This window comes from Salvelinus namaycush, chromosome 27 (assembly GCF_016432855.1).
Source record: "Salvelinus namaycush isolate Seneca chromosome 27, SaNama_1.0, whole genome shotgun sequence".
Classification (NCBI taxonomy): Eukaryota; Metazoa; Chordata; class Actinopteri; order Salmoniformes; family Salmonidae; genus Salvelinus; species Salvelinus namaycush.
Window position 1 is genome coordinate 35,575,299 of NC_052333.1, and position 21,925 is coordinate 35,597,223.

The 21,925-nt window shown below is 43.9% G+C and overlaps 2 protein-coding genes and 1 pseudogene across 2 annotated transcripts; all 3 read left to right on the top strand.

The window, feature by feature from the left end:
• The first annotated feature begins 1,870 nt into the window (after window positions 1–1,870).
• On the top strand, window positions 1,871–2,875 carry LOC120022388 (free fatty acid receptor 2). Its single transcript, XM_038966278.1, has one exon. It carries the CDS (start codon window positions 1,871–1,873, stop codon window positions 2,873–2,875), a length of 1,005 nt encoding a protein of 334 aa, XP_038822206.1.
• A 2,465-nt stretch (window positions 2,876–5,340) lies between these two features.
• Window positions 5,341–6,324, top strand: LOC120022390 (free fatty acid receptor 3-like). The gene has a single exon (XM_038966279.1). The coding sequence runs from the start codon at window positions 5,341–5,343 to the stop codon at window positions 6,322–6,324; it is 984 nt and encodes a 327-aa protein (XP_038822207.1).
• A 7,140-nt stretch (window positions 6,325–13,464) lies between these two features.
• LOC120022391 lies at window positions 13,465–19,983 on the top strand (annotated as a pseudogene).
• Window positions 19,984–21,925: the final 1,942 nt, after the last annotated feature.

Here is a 21,925-nt window from a genome sequence, read left to right on the forward strand (position 1 = left end):
AGAGATGGAGATAAAACTGACCAGTTTGAGTTTTTTTTGCAGCTCGTTCCAGTCGCTAGCCGAGGATCGACCCGGGATGTGTGTGCTTTGGGGACCTTTAACAGAATGTGACTAGTAGATATCAGTAGATATCTCAGATAGGGGGGAGTGAGGCCTAAGAGGGTTTTATAAATAAGCATCAACCAGTGGGTCTTGTGACGAGTATACAGAGATGACCAGTTTACAGAGGAGTGTAGGGATGTGTCCTATAAGGTTGCTTTGGTGGCAAATTTGATGGTCGAATGGTAAAGAACATCTAGCCGCCCTTACCTGCTGCCCTTACCTGCTGATCTAAAAATTACGTCTCCGTAATCTAGCACAGATAGGATGGTCAACTGAATCAGGGTTAGTTTGGCAGCTGGGGTGAAAGAGGAGTGATTACAATAGAGGAAATCAAGTCTAGATTTAACCTTAGCCTGCAGCTTTGATATGTGCTGAGAGAAGGACAGTGTACCGTCTAGCCATACTCCCAAGTACTTGTATGAGGTGACTACCTCAAGCTCTAAACCATCAGAGGTAGTAATCACACCAGTGGGGAGAGGGACATTCTTCTTACCATACCAAACCACGTGTTTCATTCAATAAAGGAAAAAGGCTAATTTAGAAACCCATTCAGACAAATAAAACGTAAAGGGCAGGTTTCCCTGACATATATTAAGCTTAGCTTGGACCCAAAAATGATTTAAATGTTGATTTAATTTAAATTTTCCATTGACCCTTCTTTTTAGTCCAGAACTAGGCTTTATCTGTGTTCAGGGAACTGGCCCATAGTGCTCTTACACATAAATGTAGATAAGGATAGCTGTTTTTTCAGGTTTCCTTCTTTGAACAAAGCTGGGGGAGAAATTGTTTTTCTTTATGATAAAACTCTATACCGATGACGTTTTTATTTGCACACACAACTATCCAACCTCTCTCTAATCTTCTCTCTTCCATGAAGAGTAATTTATGTCACTTACACACCCAAGCGCACACATACAAATAAACCAGGTTGTTTTCCTACTGCTATAAAGCATAGAGAATCTCCCTTGTGTCACAAAGTAGGCGCCCAACCCTAAAGCCCTACTACCCTGCTCCCACGCGATGACCATCATCCGTGGCACTTTATGACTTTACTGCCTGACCCTCAAGTTAATTTAGAGTGGCCGCGCTGTGGCTGGATGGGCATGCGCTTCCTGACAAGCCCAATTATTCTGAATCATTTCACTAAAGGGTCCAGATGCTGCCTTGTTGTCGTCTCCGATCCTGGGGGCCATTAAGACACGCTGGTGCCTCCTAAATGCCATACACTTCTGCTTGAATGGGCACCTCCCCATATCTGTTTACCTGTCATGCTGCACCCTGCCCCTTCATGCCCACACACATATACACACGCCAGTATCACCCCACTTCCGCTCTCTATACTATTGTCACCAAAGGGTTGTCTCTGCCTCACTGCTCTATGTCGCTCAGTGCGAAGCCTGTGTGTGGAGGAGAGAGGGGTTTGCTAAAGCGTGATGTGCTCGCATGGTGGGAACCATCCTAATGATGCGCGTTGCAACTTCACAAGAGGAATGCTGTCCACAAATGGAAGCTAGAGGACTGAGGAACAGGAGAGGATCTGTGATTGCGCATTGAGGATTCACTGTATGCGCTTTGGATTTTTTTTCTTCAACCGAGTCGATTTAAGAGATCTTACTTTTAACATCCATTACGTCTGCCACAGGACTGGTGTGGTTTTTTTTTCTTCCCATCTCAAATGATTTTACTTGCAGAATCGAGACTTCAGTTGCTTCTGATGCAGTGCCTCCTATGCTCCTGAACTCCTGAGCAGGAGGTGTGAGCTGGAGCGATGCAAGTGCCCGTCAAGGACTGTCTCTCCCTGATGGTCTACTCCTTCACGTTCCTGCTGGGCCTCCCCTCCAACCTGCTGGTGCTCTTTGTGTACGTCCGCAAGGCGCACAAGCGGGGTGCCACGCCCAACGTGGTATACGCACTCAACCTCTGCCTGGCTAACCTGGCACTGGTGGCCTGGCTGCCCGTCAAGGCCCTGGAGACTTTCCTCCAGGACTGGGCTCTTCCGTCGCCCCTCTGTCCCGTCTACAGCTTCTTCTTGTTCTCCTCGATCTACGGCAGCTGCCTCTTCCTCACGGCCGTGACGGTGGGCCGCTACCTCAGCATCGCCTTTCCCATCAGCTACAAGCTGTACCGGCGGGGCCGCATCTCCTGCTTCATCAGCGCTGCCCTCTGGGCAGTGGTACTGCTGCACCTGAGTCTGGGCCTGGTGGCAGAAGGCGGGGGCGGCTTCGTGTCCACCTCCAGCCATAATGTGTCGGTCTGCTTCGAGAACTTCACCCAGGACCAGCTGGACCTGCTGCTGCCATTGCGCCTGGAGATGGCGCTCCTCCTCTTCCTAATGCCACTGGCCATTACCGCCTTCTGCACGCTACGCTGCGTAGCCCTGGTGTGGCGGTCCTGCTTGCCTGTCCTGGGGAAGAGGCGCGTCCTGGCCGTGGCCCTTTCCACGCTGGCTGTGTTTGTGGTTTGCTACTCGCCCTACAACGCCTCACACATCGTGGGCTTTGTGCTGCAGGAGAACGTCCACTGGAGGACTGAGGCCATGCTGTCCAGTGCCTGTAACGTCTTCCTGGAGCCTGTGGTCATGCTGATGCTCTCCCCGGCAACGCCCCGCGGCCTCATGGGAAGGCTCTGTGGAAGGCCCAGCAGATACAGCCGGACAGAGGGGCGCCATTGTAGCAAAACCATCACACGGGACCCTCTGGCTAATGTGAGGGGAGTGGCGTCACTGACCGACAGACAGACGGGAGCAAACGTTTCCAAGTTAAGTCAGGAATAATCTGCACAAACAAGACATGTAAGACATATGAGTGGAACTCAAAGGAAATAGTTTAGGACAAAATTAAGTGGAGAACTGAGGCTGATGTGGAATACACTTAGAAATAGGACTGGTAATGCTCAAAATGGGCAGAGCTGAGGTTGGAACAAGTGAGTCTAGAAATCTGCACAATTATTGATGACAAAAATAATGTATTGTGTTCTCATGATACTGTATGCTTTCTATGCTCTGAAATCTTTAGAAAGTTCTACATAACAAACCACAGTGATCATATGAAGTACCTTTGTGGCTTATGAACTGAGAGGCTGAAAGATGAGACGTGGAAAACTGACCAAAGGTTATCTGAGCTGAGCCAGTGATGAGTCCTCTACTGTGATGGTCTGATCTGGATTGCGCCACCAGCAGCTAAGGCAGGAGGACTATTTCAACTGACTAATTACAATGGAGCCATTGTTAAAAAGTTACATTCAAATAAAAAGTAAATGTATTCTGGTATATTTTTTGGTTTACTGTAAGAAACTGGATATCTTTCTGTGTCTTAAAGTATGGAGATAGAAATGCCCTGTCAATTCTCTGTCCAAAATATTCTGGAGATAATTGATCAATGGGCAAGTGGTATTAAACAGATGCATGTAAATAGAACCATCATTTATTGATTGTTATTTACAGCTTACACTGGGAGCTTTAAGGAGTTTACGAAGATGAATGTAAAATGTACTAATTCTGATCTGAAACTCTGCTGAACATGAAGTTAATCAGAAACATGTCCTCATTTTATATCTGACAGTCTGAGAATCAATACATTTGAAATCTCAACCAGCAACAGTTTTGACTATAATGAATGTTTCTCTAATCTCAAAATGTGAATTAACTGAGCATTACTTGTTTATAGAACCTGCTTCTAATTGAGGATTTGACTTTGCAATATTTACATGTAAATCACTACCTTCCTTGTGCAAGAGAAATGCCTGAATAAAACATAAACTGAGCAAGTGTTGTGTATATTTCTTCTGAGTCCCATTTAAGAGAGACACTATGAATAACTTGATAAATTCAAACGTGATAGTGTTCAGTGTTTCAGTTAAATGATCTACCCTATTAGTCGGCCTAATTGAGAGTACCTAAAGTTGATCAAATATTATAAGCATTCAGTGAAAGTCCCTCAAACTGTTTATCATTTCATCATTTTCATGTTAGTCACTTCCTCCTCATAGATACATCCTAATGTGTGTATAAAAAAAGTTGAGGTCAGTTGAAGTGCATTTATGGTAACGACTGAGGAAAAGGCCTTCTTTGGTGAGTAAATTCACTTTAATAATTTCTTACTTTTATTTGAGAGTACCATCAGTGAGGGATGGTTTAGCAAAGGCCACATGGTTCACAGTCCTTATCCATAGCCGTTATCCGTGACCTTTGTACAAGAGATACTGAAAATAGTCTTCAAACACTTCAATTTAAAAAAATACGTTGTTACTCATGCAGAACTGTGCAATTATAAATCTACCATGTAATATCTTAGTATGGGGTCACATTTTTTGTGTAATGCAAATGACCTGTACTGTAATGTGTATGGCTTTTATGCATGCCTTTGTTAAATATGCTGCAAATAAGACAAATGCTCCATTCATGAAAATAAAGAATTAAAATGATTTTGACACTTCTCAGGGAATTTGCAAGGTTTGGTCAAGAAGGGGTCCCATATTGTGTTGAAGTCCCCTTTTTTGTGTCTAATTGTGGTGTCATTTAGAGTAGTACTTTTCAATTGAATACAACTTTATTCATCCCAGAGGGGCTTTATTGTGTTATGTTGACGAAGTTTACCACACTTACAACTCCAGTAAGAGAATTCCAGTACGAGACATTGGTTCCTAGAGTGCGCGATTGATCGGTATTCTCAACAGAAAACAAGCATTACTACTACAGTACAAACTATGCTGGGAAGCATACACAAGAATGAAGTGGGTTCGATATTTTGAGGCCTCAATCTAAGAAGAATGTGCATTTTAAAATGTCCATAAAAAAAAAAATTTTAAAGAGTAAAAGTGCAAGGGGCAAATGTATCCCCTCTAATAATTGATAACTAAGGTTAGGATATTCTGAATATTCCGTTTATATATTCATACGTTTAACTATGGACACTAGAGGATTTGCTAATAAAACAGTACACAACAGGGTGTGCACTATGGGGAAATAACCTCGTAGCTTAGTTCATTTTAAGAATGCCCTTTTTGTGTGACTAGAAATAATGAACAGTCATTATAGAAGTAGCATAACTGTTTTGTGGTGCATCTCCATGGTAATAAAGTAATGACAGGAAGTGAATGAGACAACAATGTCATCTGAGATGTTAGTTGGGCAATTCCGTTCAGATAGCTGTCTCCCAATAGTTTTGGGTTGAAATGTCAGTATTTCATGATGCTCTTCTCTCTCTTGTAGTGACAGCAACGCTAACAGTACCTGCCAATATGAGGCCAGCAGATTACATTTCATGCAGCTTTGCGCTGTTCGTCTACATCACCACCTTCCTGATCGGGGTACCTGCCAACATCCTGGCATTCTGCACCTTTTGCCGAAAGGTGCGTCGCAAACCTGCCCCCATCGACATCCTGCTACTCAACCTGACTATCTCCGACCTCATCTTCCTTGCTTTCCTGCCCTTCAAGATGAAGGAGGCTGTTGATGATTTTAACTGGACCCTCCCTTACTTTCTGTGTCCAGTCACTGGTTTCCTGTTCTACTCAACTATCTACAACAGCACCCTCCTCCTGACCGCGGTGAGTGTGGAGCGCTTCCTCAGCGTGGCGTATCCCGTAAGGTTCACAGCACCAGGCAGGGTTGTCCACGCACAGTTGGCCTGTGTAGTTTTCTGGATCCTGTCCCTTGCACACTGCAGTGTTGTCTTCGTAATGCAATTAGACAAAGATGCCGACAACACTACCTGCTATGGGAATTTCAATGATGTCCAGCTTATTACCCTTCTCCCGGTACGCTTAGAGATGTCCCTGGTTCTCTTCTGTGTACCCTTCCTGATCAGCACCTTCTGCTATGTCAACTTCATCCGTATCCTGTCTAGGCTTCCCAACATCAGCCAGCACCGGCGCCTGCGTGCCATTGGGCTGGCGTTGGGGACTCTGCTAGTGTTCGCCCTCTGCTTTGGACCCTACAACGTGTCCCATATGGTGGGGATCATGCAGAATAAAGTCCCTACTTGGCGCAACAATGCCATTCTGCTCACCACCTTAAATGCCTGTCTGGACCCCATCGTCTTCTACTTCTCCTCCTCAGCTATTAGGAGCACTCTCAACCTGAAGCGAATCAAGGCTAAGCTCAAACCAAAGGCCACAGCCGCCCATGCTGGTAATACACCAGACCCTATGGACTCCACCCATTCGTCCAGCCAGAGGTTTGTCGCTGCTGCCAAAAGGGGGACAAATTACACCCCACAATGAATCAGTGACTAGTAAATCAGTTTTGTCCATCCATACAAAGTGTACACAAAGCATTGAAGTTGTGTATTTCCACAATGTGATCTAGAATTCTGATACCATGGTCAAGCATTTTGATAGCATTTGTCCATCTGAAAACTGCTATAGACTACTGGTAACTTAGCTTGTGTCCCACAAGGGTTATTACAAAAATTTGAATTACCTGTACAGAGGGTAATGATGAGAATAGTGCATTAGAATGGTAAACTTTAAAATATGTTATTAAAGGGAATAAAGAAGCTTCCAATTTGTCTTTGTGGCTAATCTTATGTCATGCTTATTGAGACTGTAAACGCCAGAATATCAATATGCAATTGCTGCACAAATTATTTATTTAAAAAAATCAGTATCAGAAAAGTCACATTGTGGTCATTGCACTTGAATTGACAGTATATTGTCTATGTGTTATTACACATGTAATTTGTCATGCTTTTTTTAGTGATCAGTTATTGTCAATAAACTCCTTATTAAGACATTATCCTTACCTAATGTTATTGCTTTTCTTGCCAACTATCTTTTAGATTTCTCATCAAGTCATTCATGTCAGAATCAAATATAATGCTTATCAGTGTAGCTATTTCAAGAACCGTGAGGGTATCTTTATCTGGAGGAAATTGTAAGAGGAGCTTGTAGGAAGGAATATGCTTATTTGTGTAGAGTGTATATTCTCGTATGTATTTTTATTTCTCGTGTTGTAGAGGAAGAGCTTGCAAGTAGCATTTCACTGTACTGTTCACACCTGCTGTATCCTGTGCACGTGACAAATTAGATTTAGGTAATTTCCGGACCTCTTCATGACAGGGGCCCAAGTTTCAAGTCAGAAAAGAACAACAGCACACTTGTATGTACAGTATTGGTGTTCGCCTACCAAGTTTTTGGGGGGTATTTTTTGGTGTTTTATTAGGATCCCCATTAGCTGTTGCAAAAGCAGCAGCTACTCTTCCTGGGGTCCACACAAAACATGAAACAGAATGACATAATACAGAATATTAATAGACAAGAACAGCTCAAGGACAGAACTACATACATTTAAAAAAAGGCACATGTAGCCTACATATCAATGCATACACACAAACTATCTAGGTCAAATACGGGACAGGCGTTGTGCCATGAGGCGTTGCTTTCTGTTTTTTTAAACCAGGTTTGCTGTTTATTTGAGCAATATGAGATGGAAAAGAGTTCCATGCAATAATGGCTCTATATAATACTGTACGCTTTCTTGAATTTGTTCTGGATTTGGGGACTGTGAAAACAAGACTGCTGGCATGTCTGGTGGGGTAGGTGTGTTTATTTTTTTTATTTCACAAGGTAGGTGTCACGCCCTGACCTTAGAGAGCCTTTTTATATGTCTATTTGGTTTGGTCAGGGTGTGATTTGGGGTGTGCATTCTATGTTTTGTTTTTCTATGATTTTGTATTTCTATGTTTTGGCCGTGTATGGTTCTCAGTTAGGGACAGCTGTCTATCGTTGTCTCTGATTGGGAACCATACTTTCTTTGTGGGAAGTTGACTTTGTTAGTGGCACTTATGCCCTGTAAGCTTCACGGTTGTTTTGTATTGTGTATTGTTTTTGTCGGCGTCATCATCTTAATAAAAGGAATATGTACGCTCACCACGCTGCGCTTTGGTCCTGTTCCTTTGACGGCCGTGACAGAACTTCCCACCACCAATGGACCAAGCAGCGTGGCCAGGAGTATGAGACAACCTGGGAGGAGGTAGAGAGGTGGTCGGTCAACCCAGGGAGAGTGCCAGAGCTAGATAACCATCCAGCCAGGACGGGTTGTGCAGGCTCTAAGCTCGAGACCTCCAGTGCGCCTCCACGGCCCAGTGTATCCGGTACCTCTGCCAAGGACAAAGCCTCCTGTATGTCTCTCCAGCCTGGTGAGTCCTGTGCCTGCGCCCAGAACTAAGCCTCCTGTATGTCTCCCCAGCCTGGGGAGTCCTGTGCCTTCTGCCAGAACCAGGCCTCCTGTATGTCTCCCCAGCCTGGTGAGCCCTGTGGCAGCTCCACGTACCAGACTGCCCATACGTCTCCTCACTCCAGTGATGATCCATGGCAAGAAGCCTCCAGTGATGATCCATGGCACGAAGCCTCCAGTGATGATCCATGGCAAGAAGCCTCCGGTGATGATCCATGGCACGAAGCCTCCGGTGATGATCCATGGCACGAAGCCTCCAGTGATGATCCATGGCACGAAGCCTCCAGTGATGATCCATGGCAAGAAGCCTCCGGTGATGATCCATGGCACGAAGCCTCCGATGATGATACATGGCAAGAAGCCTCCGGTGATGATCCATGGCACGAAGCCTCCGGTGATGATCCATGGCAAGAAGCCTCCGGTGATGATCCATGGCACGAAGCCTCCGGTGATGATCCATGGCACGAAGCCTCCGGTGATGATCCATGGCACGAAGCCTCCGGTGATGATCCATGGCACGAAGCCTCCGGTGATGATCCATGGCACGAAGCCTCCGGTGATGATCCATGGCAAGAAGCCTCCAGTGATGATCCATGGCAAGAAGCCTCCAGTGATGATCCATGGCAAGAAGCCTCCAGTGATGATCCATGGCACGCAGCCTCCAGTGATGATCCATGGCACGAAGCCTCCAGTGATGATCCATGGCACGCAGCCTCCAGTGATGATCCATGGCACGAAGCCTCCAGTGATGATCCATGGCACGAAGCCTCCAGTGATGATCCATGGCAAGAAGCCTCCAGAGAGGAGTCCTGGCACGATGCCTCCAACGACAGCCTCCAGTCTGGAGCCTCCAGCGACGGTCCCCAGTCCAGAGCCTCCAGCAACGGTCCCCAGTCCGTTCTTTTAAAGAATAATCAGGCATCCTCTACTGACGGGATGAGGTCAATATGCTTCCAGGATACCCGGGCCAGGTCGATTAGAAACAGTGATGAGTGGAGGTCGTTTGACCGCTGACCCATCACGGATGCAGGCAATGAGGCAGTGATCACTGAGATCTTGGTTGAAAACAGCAGAGGTGTATTTAGAGGGCAAGTTGGTTAGGATGATATCTATGAGGGTGCCCGTGTTTATGGCTTTGGGGTGGTACCTGGTAGGTTCATTGATCATTCGTGTGAGATTGAGGGCATCAAGCTTAGATTGTAGGATGGCTGGGGTGTTAAACTTCTTGTCAATACGGGGGCGCTGTTTTCACTTTGAAAAAAATCGTGCCCAAATGAAACGGCCTCGTACTCTGTTCTAGGTCATACAATATGCATATTATTATTACTATTGGATAGAAAACACTCTCAAGTTTCTAAAACTGTTTGAATTATATCTGTGAGTAAAACAGAACTCATTTGGCAGCAAACTTCCATACAGGAAGTGAAAAATCTGAAAACGAGGCTCTGTTTCAGGGCCTGCCTATTCAACTGGCTTTTATTTATCGATATGCATGCACTTCATACGCCTTCCACTAGATGTCAACAGGCAGTGGAAGGTGGAATGGGGTGTCTAGCTTGATCTGAGGCCGAACAAGAGCTTTTGGAGTGACAGGTCCGGTATTTTCTTTGTCTTCGACGGCGCGCGAGGGACCTCGACATTGTCTTCTGAAAAGCGTTCGGTATACACGGCGAATATCTCCGGCTCTGATTTTATTTGATACATATGATAATAACATAATAAAGTAGGTTTTTTCAACCGAGTTTTATCAGTTTATTCAACGTTTATTGGGACTTTTGGAGTTTTCCGTTCTTTGCGCCAAGAGAGGATGGGAATGTTAGCAACCTTGGCTAGCATTGTGGCGCGAATTCGACAGAAGAAATGGACATTCTAAAACCAAACAACGATATATTCTGGACCAAGGACTCCTTGTACAACATTCTGATGGAAGCTCAGCAAAAGTAAGAAAACATTTATGATGTTATTTCGTATTTCTGTGTAAAATGTTGACTCCTATTCTCCGCCGTGTTGGTGAGCGCTGTCTCACAATAACGCAAGCTGTATGTTATGGTAAAGTTATTTTTAAAAATCTAACACAGCGGTTGCATTAAGAACCAGTGTATCTTTCATTTGCCATACAACAAGTATTTTTATGTAAAGTTTATGATGAGTTCTTTGGTCAGATTAGGTGAGTGTCCAAAATATCTCCAGAGATTCTGGTGAATCGTTGCTACGTATTCACAATGTATAACCAGGATTTGTAGCTATAAATATGCACATTTTCGAACAAAACATAAATGTATTGTATAACATGATGTTATAAGACTGTCATCTGATGAAGTTGTTCAATGTTAGTGATTAATTTTATCTCTATTTTGTCGGTTTTGTGCAAGCTATTTTGGCGGGGAGTAAATTGCGTTGTGTGTTTGGCTACTGTAGTGAGCTAATAGAAATATACACTGCTCAAAAAAATAAAGGGAACACTTAAACAATACAATGTAACTCCAAGTCAATCACACTTCTGTGAAATCAAACTGTCCACTTAGGAAGCAACACTGATTGACAATAAATTTCACATGCTGTTGTGCAAATGGAATAGACAAAAGGTGGAAATTATAGGCAATTAGCAAGACACCCCCAATAAAGGAGTGGTTCTGCAGGTGGTGACCACAGACCACTTCTCAGTTCCTATGCTTCCTGGCTGATGTTTTGGTCACTTTTGAATGCTGGCGGTGCTTTCACTCTAGTGGTAGCATGAGACGGAGTCTACAACCCACACAAGTGGCTCAGGTAGTGCAGCTCATCCAGGATGGCACATCAATGCGAGCTGTGGCAAGAAGGTTTGCTGTGTCTGTCAGCGTAGTGTCCAGAGCATGGAGGCGCTACCAGGAGACAGGCCAGTACATCAGGAGACGTGGAGGAGGCCGTAGGAGGGCAACAACCCAGCAGCAGGACCGCTACCTCCGCCTTTGTGCAAGGAGGAGCACTGCCAGAGCCCTGCAAAATGACCTCCAGCAGGCCACAAATGTGCATGTGTCTGCTCAAACGGTCAGAAACAGACTCCATGAGGGTGGTATGAGGGCCCGACGTCCACAGGTGGGGGTTGTGCTTACAGCCCAACACCGTGCAGGACTTTTGGCATTTGCCAGAGAACACCAAGATTGGCAAATTCGCCACTGGCGCCCTGTGCTCTTCACAGATTAAAGCAGGTTCACACTGAGCACATGAGCACATGTGACAGACGTGACAGAGTCTGGAGACGCCGTGGAGAACGTTCTGCTGCCTGCAACATCCTCCAGCATGACCGGATTGGCGGTGGGTCAGTCATGGTGTGGGGTGGCATTTCTTTGTGGGGCCGCACAGCCCTCCATGTACTCGCCAGAGGTAGCCTGACTGCCATTAGGTACCGAGATGAGATCCTCAGACCCCTTGTGAGACCATATGCTGACACATGCACATTTGTGGCCTGTTGGAGGTCATTTTGCAGGGCTCTGGCAGTGCTCCTCCTTGCACAAAGGCGGAGGTAGCGGTCCTGCTGCTGGGTTGTTGCCCTCCTACGGCCTCCTCCACGTCTCCTGATGTACTGGCCTGTCTCCTGGTAGCGCCTCCATGCTCTGGACACTACGCTGACAGACACAGCAAACCTCCTTGCCACAGCTCGCATTGATGTGCCATCCTGGATGAGCTGCACTACCTGAGCCACTTGTGTGGGTTGTAGACTCCGTCTCATGCTACCACTAGAGTGAAAGCACCGCCAGCATTCAAAAGTGATCAAAACATCAGCCAGGAAGCATAGGAACTGAGAAGTGGTCTGTGGTCACCACCTGCAGAACCACTCCTTTATTGGGGGTGTCTTGCTAATTGCCTATAATTTCCACCTTTTGTCTATTCCATTTGCACAACAGCATGTGAAATTTATTGTCAATCAGTGTTGCTTCCTAAGTGGACAGTTTGATTTCACTTGGAGTTGATTGACTTGGAGTTACATTGTGTTGTTTAAGTGTTCCCTTTATTTTTTTGAGCAGTGTATATTGTGTTTTCGCTGTAAAACACTTAAAAAATCGGAAATGATGGCTGGATTCACAAGATGTTTATCTTTCATTTGCTGTATTGGACTTGTGATTTCATGAAAATTATATTATATGATATCCCTGTCCCGTTAGGCTAGGCTATGCTAGTCAGCTTTTTTGATGAGGAGGATCCCGGATCTGGGAGGGTGATGAAGTAGAGGTTTTTAAGCATATCCCAGTTTAGGTCACCTAGCAGCAGGAGTTCTGAAGATAGATGGGGGGCAATCAGTTCACATATGGTGTCCAGAGCATAACTGGGAGCAGAGGGTGGTCTATAGCAAGCGGCAACGTTGAGAGACTTGTTTTTAGAGAGGTGGATTTTTAAAAGTAGAAGTTCAAATTGTTTGGGTACAGACCTGGATAGTAGGACAGAACTCTGCAGGCTATCTCTGCAGTAGATTGCAACACCGCCCCCTTTGGCCATTCTATCTTATCTGAAAATGTTGTAGTTAGGGATGGAGATTTCAGAGTTTTTGGTGGTCTTCCTAAGCCAGGATTCAGACACGGCTAGGACATCCGGGTTGGCAGAGTGTGCTAAAGCAGTGAATAAAACAAACTTAGGGAGGAGGCTTCTAATGTTAACATGCATGAAACCAAGGCTATTACGGTTACAGAAGTTATCAAACGAGAGCGCCTGGGGAATAGGAGTGGAGCTAGGCACTGCAGGGCCTGGATTCACCTCTACATCACCAGAGGAACAGAGGAGGAGTAGGATAAGGGTACGGCTAAAAGCTATGAGAATTGGTTGTCTAGGACTTCTGGAACAGAGAGTAAAAGGAGCAGGTTTCTGGGGGCGATAAAATAGCTTCAAGGTATAATGTACAGACAAAGGTATGGTAGGATGTGAATACAGTGGAGGTAAACCTAGGCATTGAGTGATGATGAGAGAGATATTGTCTCTAGAAACATCATTGAAACCAGGTGATGTCATCGCATGTGTGGGTGGTGGAACTGAAAGGTTGGATAAGGTATAATGAGCAGGGCTAGAGGCTCTACAGTGAAATAAGCCAATACACACTAACCAGAACAGCAATGGACAAGGCATATTGACATTAAGGAGAGGCATGCTTAGCCAAGTGATCATAAGGGTCCAGTGAGTAGTGAGGTTGGTTGGGGTCACAGACAGCTAGCCGGGCCATGGTTAGCAAGCTGGCAGAGGATGGAGGTTTGTTTTTAGCCACGTCGTGCGTTTCCGTCGGTAGATTAGTGGGGTTCCGTGTGCTAGAGGGGACCAATCCAATTGGCAAAATAGATATAGTTATAGTGACCCAAGAAAATTGGCCGATAGACCTATTCAGATAGCAGCCGATAAGACAGCTAACGATTAGCGGGCCGCAGATGGCCGTTCAGGTTACGTCGCGACGGTAAAATGCATCTAAATTTTTTAATGAAGTGGCCGCTGCATTCATATAGATTATTTCAACATAGTCTAGAACCAGTAGGAACATAGATTGAATGATCTGCTTTGTACTATTGAGCAAGAGGCCTGACCTATTTCTATGTAAGAAGCCACATTTTTTATATTCAGCTTCTTAATTAACTAACTCATCAATATGTTTTTTAAGTCAGCTTAACGTCTATACTAATACAACATACTAGGTACATCCTCTTCAATCATTAGAATAATTTCCGTACACTCGAGAAAACAACATATACTTAGTTTTACACGTATTCAATAATAATTTAAGGTCAATAAAGATTTTATGCAAAATAATGTACGTATAATGTAGTTCAGATAGAGCACGATCAGCAGGGCGGACGATAGAGTACACAACCAACTGTATTGTCGGCATGACGGCATAATAAAACTTTATTATTATTATTATTATATTTATATATTTCCGACAAAATAATATTATTAGTGTATACAATATATTTGTTTATTAGACATTCCAACATATAACACAATATCGAGATAATAAAAAATGTATATGCAACATTTGAACAACTGTGAACTCCCTCAGGTTATGATGTATATGACATGATGATACAGGGGCTATTTGAGTATTCCTTTTAAATTTTTATTTATTTACATGTTTATAATCCAAAAGTATATTTTTAGAGTGGAGTGAAATATTGTTTATGTTAAACTGTAGAGAACAAGAACTTTTGTTGAATCAAAGAGTCACTGATGTTTTATATGCAGTACTACACATATCCAGAAGACAGGTCCGTACTGTAGTACTGCACTATTACACGGTTATGTACTACTAATGTACTAGTATCTAGGTTGTTAAGGAATATCTATAGGGGGGAACATGTACAAGATATAACACATTCCCCACAGCATCGAAGGATCCATGCACTGACACTGACATTGTATTTTGTTATGTGAAAGTAGCATAAGTATTTGTAAACAGTTTACAATTTTGTTTAAAAGTTCAGAATATGTCTCTTGTGGAAATTGAGATGGGGGACATATATTATGTATTTCAATTTCTTACACATTTTTAATAATACTTGTGAGCTGTAGCCACGTATTAACCAAAGGTTTCATTTGGGTTATAATAATGATTTACCAATGAAAAAGTCAGTAGTTCATTGCATATTATGTAATTGTGGATTCGATTATTTTTCATTATTTTGCCTATTTTCTCAACTGTCATCCCCTTGCTTTTTGCTTTATAGGTATGCTCTGCTAGTCCTAAATCCAGACATAATCCACACATGTGATTGTTATAACTGGTCTACGTTGTGGGGGAACAAACTTATGTTTTCCTGGAAGGGTGAGCTTTCATGAATGGGGTCAAAATAAATATGCTAGAAGCGATAGAAACAGGGATGTTTTTCCCAGAAACTAATAGTGTATATCATTGGTAACTCACATTATCATGGTTCAATGATACGTGTTCCATTCTGTGGACTGAGAATAAAAAATACTTTGCACAACACATACATTTAGATTATTTTAGAGTTGTAAAAACTACATGTAATTGACCAAAGTTAGTGTAATTGCCTGTAGTTCTTGAAATTAGAGATAATAAAAAGGTCATCTAGAGAAAATATTGTAATTTATACATGAATAACTTAAAAAAATCTACTGTATTTATGCTTGTTAATCTTTATATACTGTACGTATCCATATTGCCCAGGTATCACACACACACACACACACACACACACACACACACACACACACACACACACACACACACACACACACACACACACACACACACACACCCCAGGATAGATCAAATGCATACACATGCTTTAACATATATATATATGCACTATCTTGTTAAATAAACACAAACTAAAGCGTGACAGCTTCAAAGGAATAGGTGCACTATATGCATAAATTAACACTCACTCTAAGGCGTGAGAACAGGAACAGGATGTCCTGACAGGATGCCCTGGCAGGATGCCCAAATATGGGCATGCACACGTCACCCGGACATAGGGTCATAAATCAAACGTTTGACGCGTGCCGTCTACTGTATTCTCTCTAGCCTGTGTTAAATGATGCTTACAGGACAAACAGCGATTGCGATTGTGTTGAATTGTGTTTGAGAAATTAAGATAGACATGGTTTTAAAAAGGTAGAGGTATTTAATTCAGTACAGAAATGTTTTGGTGGCTTAATTAACCCTGTCCCGCAGCTCAACTTACCCCATACCCGGGGTAAGTTGTGTAAGAGACCACTTTTTGGGGACCAGCTATGTTTTCAAAACGTTCATGTTTACATGAATTTAGATTTTTTCCCAGGGATACACAACATCCTGAAATATATGTAGATATCTTTGTTAGAAAGAATAATATATATTTCCTTTGACGGCGTGATGCTGAATGCAAAAAAGGGTCATTTTACACCAGTCTCTCCTAACCATATATGTTTTTCTCCAAAAAAGGTAGAAGGGTGAGTCATGACTGACAGGGGCCTTAAGGTCCTATAACTATGACCAAAGAGAGCTAGTGGAGAGGGAAAGGGGTACTTCTTTTTGGTTTGGATTTTTGATACTTTGCATTTCGTGACTAATTTGCACTCACTTTCCACCTCCTTGAATAAAACCACTTCCAACTCCATAGACCAGTGTAAGACAGATGCCTATGACTGTTTAATTTTATCTGATTGTCTAGTTACCATAATGTCTTAGCGGATCTGGGCTACTGAATAGGCGAGTTTGAAGAAAATTGTAGAAGGTGCAAATGTATCCTGTCTAATCATTGATACCTCAGGTTAGTATTTTCAGAATATTAATTTTGAGTATTCAAAAGTTTAACTTCATGGACTCTGCTAAAATATAATAAAATATAATACTATAAATAATATTTGACAACTATGACAACACAACTCATAGTAGCTACACATCAGTTACTACACATCAGAATCAACGTTGTTTCCACGCCATTTCAATGAAATGACGTCGAACTAATGTGGAATAGATGTTGAATTGACGTCTGTTCCCAGTAGGCTCCTACCAATAGTTTTGAGTTGAACAGTCAGTATATCATCTTACTTGTGGTGACAACATCGCTGACAGTAACTGCCCACGACAGCAGCAGATTACTTTCCCGACGGCTTTGCACTATTTGTCCAGATCACCACCTTCCTGATCGGGGTACCTGCCAACGTCCTGGCATTTTGCACTTTTTGACGAAAGGTGCGCCGCAAACGTGCCGCCATCGACATCCTGCTACTCAACCTGACCATCTCCGACCTCATCTTTCTGCCTTTCAAGACGGAGGCGGCCGACAAAGCAGGAATATAACCTCTACTACTTCCGGTGTCCAGTAACTTCTACATAGGGCTGTGGTGGTCACGAAATTCCATCAGCAAGTGATTGTCAAGCAAATAATTGTCGGTCTCACGGTAATTGACTGTTAATTAACATAAACACATTTAGCATCTCCTGGCTTCCTACAAGCCACTGATGCAGACCTTTGGAACATTTACATTTTAAAAAGTCTAATAAATCCATGTAATGTAACCTACATCTTCACAATAAATCCATTATTTATTTTAGAAAGGTCTAACATGATATGAAGAAAATGTAGTCTATTTCAGAAGAACAGAATAGCATACTCTGAGTTGTCCTTATGTTAGGTCCTGATTGAGCTATGCAAATTGGCTGTGGGCTACATTAGTTAATTTAGCAGACAAGATTTGCTTAGAATTCCATGGAATTATTTTATATTATTTTATAGTATGAAGAATACAATTGAACAAAGCTGGATAAAATAGAAAGGATATTTTGTGTTGAGTTGAGCGATTAAAAAATATGCTTAATTTAGAATTATTAATGTAACTTTAGTTGTTCTACAAATGTTGGTCTATATGTTTTGATTTTTAATACATTGTAAGGCTGCATGATGCAACTCTAATGATGATTTGAAAAAAGTTTAATGAATGGCATTAACTCTGCTTTGTTTTTTTGCGCATGCTGTACACACTTCATCAGTCTCTCATTCACAATTTGACAAGCAAATTTCTAATTCCTCTAATTTCCCGGCGGCATCCCTTCTGTGTGGCCGTAATGCAACCTAAAAAAATCCATGCCTTTTGCGGCCAGTGGCCGCTGTGCCCTTGGCCCGGAGTGCTGCGCCCGTCTTTATCCAATTCCAAGATGCATATTGAAGATATAACTGTCCACATTTACTTTTTGTCAGTCAACAAGATGAGTAGGCCTAACGAACAGCAAAAGCACTATCCCATGTCAATCTACTATGCCCCATAGTAACAAAGTTTAAATATTCTATTCTGTGCGAGAAATAAATATACAAAACATACAGTACCAGTGAAAAGTTTGGACACACCTACTCATTCAAAGGGTTTTCTTTATTTTTACAATTTTCTACTTTGTAGAATAATAGTGAAGACATACAGATTGACTGACTTCCATGTCTTAAAGTAATGATGGACTGTCGTTTCTCGTTGCTTATTTGAGCTGTTCTTGCCATAATATGGACTTGACTAAAGCTCAGCATTCAACACCATAGTACCCTCCAAGCTCATCATTAAGCTCGGGGCCCTGTGTCTGAACCCCGCCCTGAGCAATTAGGTCCTGGACTTCCTGACGTGCCACCCCCAGGTGGTGAAGGTAGGAAACAACACCTGCATTTCGCTGATCCTCAACACAGGGCCCCCACAAGGGTGCGTGCTCAGCCCCCTCCTGTACTCCCTGTTCACCCATGGCTGCGTGGCCAAGCATGCCTCCAACTCAATTATCAAGTTTGCAGATGACACAACAGTGGTACTGTAGGCCTGATTACCGAGAATGACGAGACAGCCTACAGGGAGGAGGTGAGTACCCTGGGAGTATGGTGCCAGGAAAATAATCTCTCACTCATCGTCAACAAAACAAAGGAGCTGATCGTGGACTTCAGGAAAAAGCAGAGGGAGCTCCCCCATCCACATCGACGGGACCACAAGGGAGAAGGTGGAAAGCTTCAAGTTCCTCGGCATACACATCACTGACAAACTGAAATGGTCCACCCACACAGAGTGTAGTGAAGAAGGCGCAATACTGCCTCTTCAACCTCAGGAGGCTGAAGAAATTTGGCTTGGCACCTAAAGCCCTCGCCATTTTTTTGCACACTTGGCAGTAAGCTATAAATGTCATCTATGCACTTAAATAGCGAACGGAGGACGTTTTTCCTGTGGTTCATTTTCATGCCAGCCAGGTAGGCTATACTCCGGTTGTAAAGATAAGCAATGTGCTTAATATTAGGAGAGTTGATAAATAAATATAGTAGGCCTCCTCTTTTTAATACAGGACATCCCTCTGTTTTCTCACTCAATCGCATAGCCTATAGAAATGTTACGCGACGTGAGCTCATGGGCTCTCATGAAGTGTGATTAGATTTTCAATTACATTTGCATTGATGTCAGAGTGATTAGAGGGACAATAGAGTGCTGAGTACCAGGTACCAGGCAGTTAGCAAGTTTGGTAGGATACTAATGACCATCAGCAGCATCAGAGCTTGGAGAAGCCTAATTACCGTGACTAAACGATCATATGGAATTTTACTGTCTTCATGACTAGTGATCGCCGGTGTGGCGGTAATACGGTCCCCGCCACAGCCCTACTTCTACACCACAATCTACACCAGCACCCTCCTCCTAACAGCAGTGACTGTGGAGCGCTACCTTGGTGTCGCTTATCCCATAAGATTCACAGCATCAGGCAGGGTTGGTTACACTCTGTTGGCCTGTGTAGTTTCTGGATCCTGTCCCTTGCCCACTGCAGTGTTGTCTTCGTAATGCAATTCCAAGTTACCAATCATAATACTATGGAGATTTCACCAAATGTACAGCTCAGTATTCTTTTTCCTGTACATTTAGAGATTTTCCTAGTTCTCTTCTGCATTCCATTCCTGATCTGCTGCTTCTGCTATGCCAACTTCATCCGTATCCTGTCTTGGCTGCCCAACATCCACCGGCAGAAGCGCATGCGTACCATCGAGCTGGCTCTGGGTACTCTGCTGGTTTCCATCAAAAACCAGTGTTTTGGATCCTACAATGTGTCCCATCCATGTTGTGGGGTTCATGTCCACAGTCACTACTTGGTGTGACAAGCCAACCTGATAAACACCTTTAGCTCCTGTCTGGACCCCATAGTCTTCTACTTCTCCTCTGCTGCAAAGAGCAAGTTCAGACACTGCCTTTGTAACAGCGTTAAGAGCACACTTCACAGCTTGAAAAGTCACCAATGAAGAGGATCCTTTTCGATGGTGCAACTGGTTAGTAGTCTTCAAGAGAGCGAGAGTTGCACCCCTGCTGAAAAAACCTACACTCGATCCCTCCGATGTCAACAACTACAGACCAGTATCCCTTCTTTCTTTTCTCTCCAAAACTCTTGAACGTGCCGTCCTTGGCCAGCTCTCCTGCTATCTCTCTCAGAATGACCTTCTTGATCCAAATCAGTCAGGTTTCAAGACTAGTCATTCAACTGAGACTGCTCTTCTCTGTGTCACGGAGGCGCTCCGCACTGCTAAAGCTAACTCTCTCTCCTCTGCTCTCATCCTTCTAGACCTATCGGCTGCCTTTGATACAGTGAACCATCAGATCCTCCTCTCCACCCTCTCCGAGTTGGGCATCTCCGGCGCGGCCCACGCTTGGATTGCGTCCTACCTGACAGGTCGCTCCTACCAGGTGGCGTGGCGAGAATCTGTCTCCGCACCACGTGCTCTCACCACTGGTGTCCCCCAGGGCTCTGTTCTAGGCCCTCTCCTATTCTCACTATACACCAAGTCACTTGGCTCTGTCATATCCTCACATGGTCTCTCCTATCATTGCTATGCAGACGACACACAATTAATCTTCTCCTTTCCCCCTTCTGATAACCAGGTGGCGAATCGCATCTCTGCATCTCTGCATATCAGTGTGGATGACGGATCACCACCTCAAGCTGAACCTCGGCAAGACGGAGCTGCTCTTCCTCCCGGGGAAGGACTGCCCGTTCCATGATCTCGCCATCACGGTTGACAACTCCATTGTGTCCTCCTCCCAGAGTGCTAAGAACCTTGGCGTGATCCTGGACAACACGCTGTCGTTCTCAACTAACATCAAGGCGGTGACCCGTTCCTGTAGGTTCATGCTCTACAACATTCGCAGAGTACGACCCTGCCTCACACAGGAAGCGGCGCAGGTCCTAATCCAGGCACTTGTCATCTCCCGTCTGGACTACTGCAACTCACTGTTGGCTGGGCTCCCTGCCTGTGCCATTAAACCCCTACAACTCATCCAGAACGCCGCAGCCCGTCTGGTGTTCAACCTTCCCAAGTTCTCTCACGTCACCCCGCTCCTCCGCTCTCTCCACTGGCTTCCAGTTGAAGCTCGCATCCGCTACAAGACCATGGTGCTTGCCTACGGAGCTGTGAGGGGAACGGCACCTCCGTACCTTCAGGCTCTGATCAGGCCCTACACCCAAACAAGGGCACTGCGTTCATCCACCTCTGGCCTGCTCGCCTCCCTACCTCTGAGGAAGTACAGCTCCCGCTCAGCCCAGTCAAAACTGTTCGCTGCTCTGGCACCCCAATGGTGGAACAAACTCCCCCACGACGCCAGGTCAGCGGAGTCAATCACCACCTTCCGGAAACACCTGAAACACCACCTCTTTAAGGAATACCTAGGATAGGATAAAGTAATCCTTCTAACCCCCCCCCCCCCCCCCCTCCCCCCTTAAAAGAGTTAGATGCACTATTGTAAAGTGGTTGTTCCACTGGATATCATAAGGTGAATGCACCAACTTGTAAGTCGCTCTGGATAAGAGCGTCTGCTAAATGACTTAAATGTAAATGTAAATGTAGTCAAGGAAGGCATTCATGTGGTCGGCGACTGTGCACTAATTATATAAAAAAAATATATAATTTTTTAATTTGTATTATTATCAGAAAAGTTATATTGTTGTCATTGCATATAGTTTGTCTCATGCTATGCTGCATGCATTTTATTGTCATGTTTTGATACTCTCATCTTAAAACTTGTTTTTGTTCTTATGCAGATAAGAACCTAGTGCCAATAAACTCCTTATTAAGACTTACCAATATCATTATGTAACAACATTGCTTTTCTCTATTATCACTAGTTGAAAACAAACATTGACATGTGATGGTGGTTTCAGTCATTTATGAGCCTGTAAAGTGAGTGCAGTGT

Coding starts and splice junctions, on each gene's coding strand:
- LOC120022390 (XM_038966279.1), top strand. CDS start 5,341: ATGAGGCCAGCAGATTACATTTCATGCAGCTTTGCGCTGTTCGTCTAC.
- LOC120022388 (XM_038966278.1), top strand. CDS start 1,871: ATGCAAGTGCCCGTCAAGGACTGTCTCTCCCTGATGGTCTACTCCTTC.